Source organism: Saccoglossus kowalevskii, chromosome 22 (assembly GCF_978046115.1).
Source record: "Saccoglossus kowalevskii chromosome 22, keSacKowa6.1, whole genome shotgun sequence".
In the NCBI taxonomy this organism is placed as follows: Eukaryota; Metazoa; Hemichordata; class Enteropneusta; family Harrimaniidae; genus Saccoglossus; species Saccoglossus kowalevskii.
In genome coordinates, this window is record NC_140662.1 from 16797717 (window position 1) to 16808723 (window position 11007).

General features: G+C 40.2%; 1 protein-coding gene across 1 annotated transcript; it reads left to right on the forward strand.

Annotated features, from left to right (window-relative positions):
- The first annotated feature begins 5149 nt into the window (after positions 1-5149).
- Positions 5150-7639, forward strand: LOC146729062 (uncharacterized). The gene is made up of 2 exons (XM_085495786.1): positions 5150-5693; positions 6330-7639. Exons 1-2 carry the CDS (start codon positions 5150-5152, stop codon positions 7637-7639), a joined length of 1854 nt encoding a protein of 617 aa, XP_085351912.1.
- The last annotated feature ends 3368 nt before the right edge of the window (positions 7640-11007 follow it).

Sequence of the window (11007 nt, forward strand, 5' to 3'; positions counted from 1 at the left end):
TTCAACCATGACGCTAAGAGAAGGTCTAAGCATAGCCCGCTATTTTTTGTGATCCATTGTTCAATTTATGCTCGTACATTCAACTATTTCGTCAGTATAGGTTCAGTGTGTTGCGTAGCGTACCATTCATTTCAATAAAATCTACTATTATGTTGCATCATTACTACTGTCTATGGCTAGTTTATTCAATTATTAATCAACAATGCGAAAACAATTCAGCTAGTCAGTGATAATCGGCTATTTATTACGACTTGTTTTATATTATAAACGAGAACAGAAGACCGAGTCACCATCCCATCTTACAGAATGTCATTATTTCTTACTAGTACTTGAATGCTGCGAGCCTGAAAAGATGACAATAGAGTTGAATTATAACTCCTTTACACCGTTTATTGTCGTTATTACACCTCATGTCAGACCATTAATTAAATGAGAACACACTAGAAACAGCGTTTGTATTAAGATGGCATGGCCGAGTATGAGCTCACTCAAATCGGACGTGCTTGCCAAAGGAGAAGACGCACTTTCAACCAAAAGTCCTGACGAATATTAAATTATTATATATTCATTTATTACGGATCCAAACACAATATTTAGATGAAATACAATTATGCTATTGAACGCGACTTCTTCAGATTTGTGATATTCCGAATGATATTTATTCGAAAAACAACTCACAGGAACGATAATCTGTTTCAGAGTGATGTGGTATATGATGTGACTTTGGTCTACACAGAAAATAATACGGATCTTCTTGTATAACGTTCAATGATTCATTGTCTTACTTAGCTACTTTCTACGAGACTTGTTAGGAATTTGTTTTTTTACAAATCTCTTGTTTTATACCTCCGGATCTATGCATCATTCTTTCACTAATTTTACCATTAACTGTATTGTCTGTGTTTTTTGGATGCAATTTTTGTGTCCGTGAACTTGTATTTTTCGTATGTGACTATTACTTAATGATCCAAGGTTGGATATGTTATCTTTCATTTTACTAAATACCGATTATATAACGGTTTCTGGGTAGGTGAGTGTTGTATTTGATATTGTAACTTATAATTGTCAATGTAATGGTTTTGTCTTGTATTGCGCGTTTTAGTAAGACACAATCGTCTAATTTTGTAATGCTGTCATAATTCATCATAATAGAACTACTGATGGCATATATCGAGTACAATTAATACCAGTGTAACTATTCATGGTATTATTTTACAGTATAGCTAATTTAATGTGTCTTATTTCCTTAATATCACAGCTGCGATAAAAAAAATCTACCATCTAAAAAATATAAAAATGACCAGTCACTAATGTCTGTTCCGACGAGCATTCACTGCCACGCTTTCTTCTCAAACTGCCGTTATTATTAGAAATACAGATCATATCACAATAATGACATTCCAGGTGAGTTCAGCTATCGGCGAAGTACCTTACCCAACATGTAATACGGTGAGTCCACAGTAGCAAATAATCGACTCTATGTTATCTACACCTTTTCATGTGACCGAGCACACAAACGAAATGAACCATATATACATCATGCATAACCTTACAGCGAGGTACATGCGTTATTAAGGCAGCGATTGGTTTGAAGGCTGTCGTGTTCGATCGGGTGTGGGCATGGAACAGAAACATGCGTTATTTGTATTCTGAATAAAAACATATGAAATACGAATTCATGCAACTCTCATTTTGTCAATTTCGATATTTTTGCGCAGCTTTTTGTTTAGATTCCGTGATTTATTCGTATTCTACGAATAACCGGTTGTTTCGATCAACCGTGAACAAACACATTTTGTGATAACTCTTTAGCATTTAGAAAATAATTTATTGGTATAGACTTAAAGCATATCATGGCTGCTATAAATGTCTCTTTGTAGCGCCAAACCGTATTTAGGTATTTAGGCGCCATCTAACGCCATTTTCGTATACTCGTTTGTTTTTATCTGCACATGAAGTGCAAATACTGCTGTATTTAAGCTTATCAAATTATTATATTGCTTTCAAATCGATTACAATACAAAAATAAATTATTTCCAATACGTTCCGACATTTGTTTTGATTTAGCAATACTTTTGTTGATATTCTGAATACTCCTACTGTGCCTACCAATAAATGCTCAAATCATGCAATTTTATGAACCCATTGCATGATGGGAATTATATGCCCATAGGCTGATTCTGTGAACATTCAGTATCTTTTTTCTCAAGTATATGCGTAATTTTGCTGTACGCTGCCCTCCATGTTTTATCGGTGTTCACACTGCGTACTTTAGTTTTTCGTCCTGCGGGTCACTGCAATGAATTATAATGAAACAAAGTAAAAATGTATCCGACTATTAGTGTATCTGAGGGCATTGGTGTATCTGAGGGCATGCTGTATAATGAATGGATATAATATGACAGTTGGCTGCATTGCAATATAAAGAGCTGGCGGCTGACTATGCAGAGATGTATTGTTGTTTCCAATAACTAATTTTCGCTGGGAGAGTGCTAGCTTGCACAAGATTCCCAAGCCAGGCTTGTATGCATACGTGCGGACAAGTACTTGTAATTATAATTTTTACTAGGTCTCATTTTTTAATGTTTAGGCAATATCGTTCAAATCAGTCCTGTATTTTGTGCCCGTTTTCAATGAGATAAATACGTTTCTCAGTGATTGTACACAGTGACTTCTTATTTTTGCTCAGTTTTCTCAATGTCAATTATGAGATAATTGTGCTGATGTATTGCAAACCATGTTATAAAATTCATATTATATACAGAGAAAACTAATGGATAACTTCTTTTACTGCTGTGCAGATTACTCTAAACAGATAATAATAACGATGTCTGAGAAATATGCCTTTGTTGTAATGCTCGAGCTTATAGCATATACAGGGATGTGAAAAAACAGGGGTTCTGTATGAAAACGATATCACCGAGTGGACTCTATACCACATTGTGTTCCATCAAACACACTCACACAATTAACAAAATATTTGGTGAGTAGGTCATAAGAGAGCGAACAGTATTGATTTCGTGGTTTTAATACTGCGTCTTCATTGGAAACAGACTATGAATCAAACGCATATAGCTTTGATGACAAAAGCTGTGTTATGTCAATGCACCTTATAATGCTCATAACATGTTAGATGAATTGTACATGTCGATGTATGTGATTGCAATAAAATACGTTGTATTTAGAAATAGGAAAATAGTTCAATAAAATACGGAGTATACCAGCCAAGGAATGGTCACCTAAATAATTGTACGTATTCTGTAACTTTTTCTGTGGGCCAGTTGTGCTCGAACTTGACAGGAAGGTTATACCTGCTCTCTAGCCAGGTGTAGAATACTGGCAAATGCATCTCCTCCTATAAATGTAGGAGTAAATATCTAGGACATATTTTGTTTTACACTGCTAGTATTTTTTTTCTTGATATCATTCTTTGTTACAAAGAAATTTGATCCGGAATTTGGGATAATTTTTTTCGTTACAAACGGTGTCAGAAATAGATTTAATCATTTATGTAACTTTATACATTTATATGAAACTCCGAATGAAACCAGCTTGACACGACTAAATTTCTGGTATTGTTGTCACCGTGACCGCGATCGTTTTTATCACGTGTGAGCTCGACCCCGAGCAAAATTTCGGGTATCTTCGGAGATCACGTGGGTATTTGATGAGAGAGCACACCAGGTGTACGAATATCACGAAAAAGGCGAGGCAGTTTTTGTGAGAAGTCTTCGAGTTTCGTTTGTCCGGGAACAACACTTTTACATGGGAAAGTTCTTCATAGACACGGCGTTGGATTACAGGGAGTGCCAGACGACTAATACAGGTGTGTTATTTCATGGGCAAGTCCCTAATTTATGTCATATCGGGAAAGGGCCACGTCATTGTTTTCCGGCGTGGTTGACTTGAGACATATCGCTGTATACTTCCAGGGAAATAGCCGTAAAGCCCGAGTTGGTTGGTTAGGAAGTGAGTTGAAGACGGATAAATAACCGCAGTAATTAAATATCGCTTTGTGGTATTCGCGAACGCAGACTTTCGGCGATTCTGTTACGAAAACGGGTTATTTGTGGTCCCAAGTGTGCGTGCTTTGTTCGGACAAAACGTTGTTGACATCGTGTCGCGTGTCATCATTGTGGATTGCTTGCTGTCGCGTGCCGCGTGTTGTGTCATCGTGTTGATTGTTCAGGTCGTGTGCCGTCTCCATTGTTTACCTGCTTTCGCGTGTATGCGTGTATCGGACGTTCATCGGTCGTTCCGCGTTGATGCGTACTGCTTCGTGTATCGAGAGACAATATCGCTTATTATTATAAAAGACATACATCGCCGAGAACTCTAGATAAGTGTATCACTTTATTGTTAAGTCTTTTAGAGCTTAAACCATTGTAATGATTCGTGAGCTCACCAAGGTTGTAAACCATTGCTTGGTGACATAAATTACATGCTGTATTTGTCATGCTCTTGATGATTATTAGAGATAAATTTAGTCTGTGCAGTTTGCCTTGAACTCAGTCGCAATTGTCATTTTATTTCGTTTTGTTCATAAAGTGGCGACCACCACGGCCGCTTTTCCGCCATTTTGTGACAACTGATGCCGAGACCAGGATTCACTTTAAGCTAGTTTGTGAGGACTGATATAAATTCTTTCTAAACACTATTTAGGCTCTTGGCGACTTGAGCTCATTGGCAACTGCCAGTTTTGGAGCTCGTCTCTAAGGCACACGTTGTAAATATTGGTAGGTCAATTTGTCAGGTCATCGTACAGAATAATGGATTACGAAAAATGGGTGATATTAGGAGAAAGGGCGGGACTGACTGGTGTGTCTCTTATAGAATTCGTTGAGAAGCGTGAGCAGCAGGTCATTGAGAGGGAGGAACGTTCTCAGAAGAGAGCAGAACAAAAACTACTGGAGGAGGAAAATAGAAAAAGAAAGGAGGAAGACAAGCAAAGTGCCCTCAGAAGGGAGGAGGAGGAAAGGCAGATCAGATTAAGTGAAATAGAACTGAAAATAAAAAAAAAGAACTGGCACAGATACAGCGAGAGGATACAGAGAGACTTGCACAGATCTAGAGAGAAGAAGACGAGAGGGAAATACAAATTTTGGAATTGAAGTCTGAGTTGCTATCAGTCCAAACCGGTGAGTCCAAAATGAATGCAGGGGAAAAGACTCTGCGTCCTAAACTAGCAAAATTTGAGGAAGGTGATGATATGGATGCCTTCATAGAAAGGTTTGAACGCTTTGCAAAAATACAGGGTTGGCCAACAAACACATGGGTGGTTAGTCTGAGTCCACTATTAGCAGGCAAGGGACTGGAGGTTTATGCCAGTATGCCGTCTGATGCGATGGATGACTATGATCTTCTAAAGAAGGCGCTGCTGAAAAGGTATGAGCTAACCGAAGAGGGATTTCACAAGAAATTCAGAGAAAACAAACCTGAAAAGGATGATACAGTGTTCCAGTTTATTGCACGGCTCAATCGATTCCTTTCAAGATGGATTGGAATGACAGGTATAGTTGAAACGTTTGAAGGACTAGTAGATTTGTTGATACGGGAACAATTTTTACATGTATGCTCCCCTGAACTTGCCCTGTTCCTGAAAGAAAGAGTACCTAAGAGTGTTGCAGAAATGACATGTTTAGCCGAGCAGTATGTGGAAGCTCATGGGGATAGCATTTCCCGGCTAACAAAAGGTAACCAGGGTAGCGTGAACAAAATAAACACGAAACCAAAATTTAATTCTCAACGGAAGCCTATGGATGCAAATGGGAAGAAAAAGGCATGTTTTATTTGCCATAAGGAAGGCCACTTTGCAGTGAAATGCCCAAAAAGAAAGAAGATGGCAGCCATCTGTGGGGTATAATAATACGCTTCAGTTGAACTTGATGGCAGAATAAAATAGTCAATGTGGATGCAAAACACGGTATGGTTTCTTGCTGGATAAACTGGCATAGAAACATGTAACACATGAATAAGGAGCCCCGAAACTCCGAAACTAGCCCTTTATATAGGTGCGAATCGAACGTGAGAGAAAACACGTAAGCGGGAAATACAAAATGAAGTATGCGGGAGAAAAAGATACAATACAGAGTAAAATGATTGGCTGAAATTAAATGATTCTAATTGGTCGAGAATTACTCAGAGGAATCCTTCATGCGAAAGGTAAACGAATTAACTATAGCGAAATGACATGTAATAATAATATTAGCAATATGAAAACGAATACAAATATATACTATGAATCTCCGACACCATCATCCCACAACTGCAAAACCAAGACAGTACCCTTAATGAACAATCAAAGCTGTCTCCCCACGATTCACTGTTAGAGTGTGTAGAAAATGGAAGGTTGAAACTGGCAAATGGAACAAGTGTACCTCTAGTTACTGGTGCATGTGATCAGCATCGACAGCCGGATGCAGACCATGGGCTGCCTGTATGTCGGGGATATGCGAATAAAACATTGGTGAGAGTGTTGAGGGATACAGGATGCAGTGGGGTAGCCATTAAGCAGAGTCTTGTGAGTGATGCTCAACTAACTGGTGATGAACATTTATGTACACTGATTGATGGCACTGTGCGAAGATTCCCAATTGCAAATGTTCATGTAGACACTCCGTATTATACGGGAGATGTCAAGGCAATGTGCATGAGAGAACCCATTTATGATTTGATTACAGGAAGCATTCCCGGGGTCAAATCGGTGCCAGATGAAAGGTGGTGCCCAAAAGGTGAGAGAGCCGCATTATCTGCAGTAACTACCAGGGCACAAGCTGAGCAAGGAAAACACCCTCTCAAAGCACTGAATATTCCGAAAATCAGAGTGGATGCCATTGGATTAGAAGAGCTAAAAAGAGCCCAGATGGAAGATTTGTCGCTTGGTAAATTATGGGAGGCAGCTCATGAAAGCAAGATGATGAAAACCAAAGGGCAGGGAAAGTATGAGATGGAGGTGAGAAAAGGTGTGCTGTATCGCATATACCATAAACCAAGAGGGCACATGTTCACAGAAGTAAAACAAATTGTTGTACCAACTAAGCTTAGAAATCAACTGATGATGCTGGCACACGAGTCTTTGGTAGGCGGGCACCTGGGCATGAAGAAAACCCTAGATCGACTAACTACAAGTTTTCACTGGCCTGGAGTCACCGCGGATGTTACTCAGTTTTGCAGATCATGTGACATTTGCCAAAAGACAATACCACGAGGAAAAATTCCCAAAGTACCGCTTGGTGTAATGCCGATAATTGATGAGCCATTTCACCGGGTGGCCATAGACCTAATTGGCCCAATAAGCCCGATATCGGACAAAGAGAATAGATACATCCTAGTCGTGGTGGACTTTGCAACAAGATACCCTGAAGCAATCGCATTACCAAAGATTGAGACTGAAAGAGTGGCTGAGGCATTGTTGGAGATATTCTGTCGGGTTGGGTTCCCAACAGAAATACTGAGTGATCGTAGGACACAATTTACATCCGATTTAATGAGGGAGGTTTGTAGGTTGGTGTCAGTTAGACAATTATTCACTAGCCCATACAATCCAAAATGCAATGGCCTATGTGAGCGAATCAATGGTGTGTTGAAGGGCATGGACCGGAAAATGTGCCAAGAGAGACCTAAGGACTGGGATAGATAACAGCCCGCCGTTTTGTTTGCCTATCGCGAAGTCCCACAGTCTAGTACTGGCTTTGCACCATTCGAGCTACTATATGGGCATACTGTGAGGGATCCAATGCAGCTTGTGAAAGAACTGTGGACAGAACAAGAGACACCAGAAGTGCGGAACACATACCAGTACGTTCTCGACCTTTGCAGTAGGCTAAAAGAAACATGTCAGTTAGCCCGAGACAGCCTGTTTGAGGCCCAAGGCAAGTACAAACACCATTATGATAAACGGAGCAAAAATCGAACATTCCAAGTTGGACAAAAAGTCACTCTACTCTTACCAACCGATCACAACAAATTATTGTTGCAGTGGAAAGGACCTTATGAGGTGGTACAGGTAATAAATTCTATGGATTACCAAGTTAATGTCAACGGCAAGCTCAAAGTATATCATGCCAATCTTTTGCGACAATATCATGAACGAGAAGAGGTGATGAAAGGGTTGGAGAGCAAACCTAGCCAAAAGGTGGCAGGTGTTGCAGTCATTGAGGCAGAGATGGCAGATGACTTAGGGGTGGTAGATGACGAGAATCTACTTGAACTTGGGGATATTGGAGGCAGAGAAACCTATCAAGATGTAAAAATCAGCAAGGATTTGACGGAGACACAAAGGAGTCAAGTTACTGATCTGATATACAAATACCGTGATATTTTCTCAGAGAATCCCGGTACAACACACCTAGGGACACATAAGATAGACCTCACTACTAACCAGCCCATCAGGGTAAAGCCATACCCTATACCATATGCTAAGAGAATTGAGATGGAGCAAGAAGTCCAGAAAATGCTTCGTGCAGGCGTGATTGAACCATCACAGTCAGAATACAATTCTCCAGTAGTAATGGTCAAGAAAAAGGATGGGTCCAACAGATTTTGTATTGACTTTTGTCGCCTGAATACAGTGACTAAGTTTGATACAGAGCCGATGGGTAACATTGAGGACACCCTTTCTGGACTCCGTCATGACAAGTATTTCACCAAGATAGACCTTAGCAAAGGCTACTGGCAGATTCCAGTAGAATTGAGTGCCAGGCACCTGACTACCTTTTCTACTGACTCAGGTAGTTACCAGTTCAGAAAAATGCCATTCGGCATGATAAATTCCGGGGCTTCATTCAATAGAATGATGCGGAAGCTTCTACGTGGATGTAGTGATGTTGAACACTACGTAGATGACATCCTTGGACATAGATACCTGGGAACGGCATTTAGAGCTTCTAACAGATTTGTTTGATTGAATTAAGAGGGCAGGACTGACAATAAGACCATCAAAATGCTTTATAGGCTACCATACTCTTGACTTTGTTGGTCATGTGGTCGTAAATGGGAATATTACTACAGACTCAGATAAAACCGTTAGAATACAAGAGGCAGAACGACCAAAGACAAAGAAACAGGTACGCTCATTTATGGGGCTAGCCGGGTTTTACAGCAAGTTCATTCCCAACTTTGCTGAAGTTGCTGTACCATTGACGGACTTGACCAAAAAAGGGCAACCAAACTTGGTGAGGTGGGGACAGCCACAAGCAAGAGCATTCCAAACTCTGAAGGACCTGCTGACTCGATCCCCAATATTGAGACTACCCAATTTTACCCGTCCTTTCATTGTACAAACAGATGCATCTGATGTGGGTGTGGGTGCAGTTTTAATGCAGGAATTTGAGGATGGACGCTTCCCTATAGCGTATGCCAGTAAGAAGTTGTTAGATAGAGAAAAAAATTACTCTACAATAGAGAGGGAAGGCTTAGCTATTGTTTTCGGCATCCGAAAGTTTCAGAAATATCTTTATGGAACAGAGTTTGTATTGAATACTGACCACAGACCACTTATGTATATGCACACTAATAGAGGTGAGAGTGGTAGACTCTTAAGATGGTCGTTATTTCTCCAAAGCTATAAATTTAGGATTGAGGCCATAAAGGGTTCAGAAAATGTAGCGGCAGACTACTTAAGTAGGCAGCAATAAACACTGGAAATCTATTTTGGGTTTAGAAAGTGGACGAGCACTTTCTGAAGGAAGGGTTTGTTGTCAGAAATAGATTTAATCATTTATGTAACTTTATACATTTATATGAAACTCCGAATGAAACCAGCTTGACACGACTAAATTTCTGGTATTGTTGTCACCGTGACCGCGATCGTTTTTATCACGTGTGAGCTCGACCCCGAGCAAAATTTCGGGTATCTTCGGAGATCACGTGGGTATTTGATGAGAGAGCACACCAGGTGTACGAATATCACGAAAAAGGCGAGGCAGTTTTTGTGAGAAGTCTTCGAGTTTCGTTTGTCCGGGAACAACACTTTTACATGGGAAAGTTCTTCATAGACACGGCGTTGGATTACAGGGAGTGCCAGACGACTAATACAGGTGTGTTATTTCATGGGCAAGTCCCTAATTTATGTCATATCGGGAAAGGGCCACGTCATTGTTTTCCGGCGTGGTTGACTTGAGACATATCGCTGTATACTTCCAGGGAAATAGCCGTAAAGCCTGAGTTGGTTGGTTAGGAAGTGAGTTGAAGACGGATAAATAACCGCAGTAATTAAATATCGCTTTGTGGTATTCGCGAACGCAGACTTTCGGCGATTCTGTTACGAAAACGGGTTATTTGTGGTCCCAAGTGTGCGTGCTTTGTTCGGACAAAACGTTGTTGACATCGTGTCGCGTGTCATCATTGTGGATTGCTTGCTGTCGCGTGCCGCGTGTTGTGTCATCGTGTTGATTGTTCAGGTCGTGTGCCGTCTCCATTGTTTACCTGCTTTCGCGTGTATGCGTGTATCGGACGTTCATCGGTCGTTCCGCGTTGATGCGTACTGCTTCGTGTATCGAGAGACAATATCGCTTATTATTATAAAAGACATACATCGCCGAGAACTCTAGATAAGTGTATCACTTTATTGTTAAGTCTTTTAGAGCTTAAACCATTGTAATGATTCGTGAGCTCACCAAGGTTGTAAACCATTGCTTGGTGACATAAATTACATGCTGTATTTTTCATGCTCTTGTTGATGATTATTAGAGATAAATATAGTCTGTGCAGCTTGCCTTGAACTCAGTCGCAATTGTCATTTTATTTCGTTTTGTTCATAAAGTGGCGACCACCGCGGCCGCTTTTCCGCCATTTTGTGACAAACGGCGTTTAAACTTTTCTGTTATTTATTTGGCTGGGCCATTTAAAAAACAAACACACATCTGTCCTTCCAAATGTCTGCCCTGGCATTGCCATGGCACTGCCTTAAAACTTAAAACTTGGCCATAGCTTTACGAAAAATAATTCTTTTAGTAAACATTTCGGGCATGTATATCTTTTATGTGTGTGTGCCCGAATTTACGATTC

Excerpts from the sequence above, each read along its gene's own strand:
- LOC146729062 (XM_085495786.1), top strand. The coding sequence starts at position 5,150 with ATGAATGCAGGGGAAAAGACTCTGCGTCCTAAACTAGCAAAATTTGAG. Across the intron at positions 5,694-6,329 it reads CATTTCCCGGCTAACAAAAG|AGTGTGTAGAAAATGGAAGG; the intron begins GTAACCAGGGTA and ends ATTCACTGTTAG.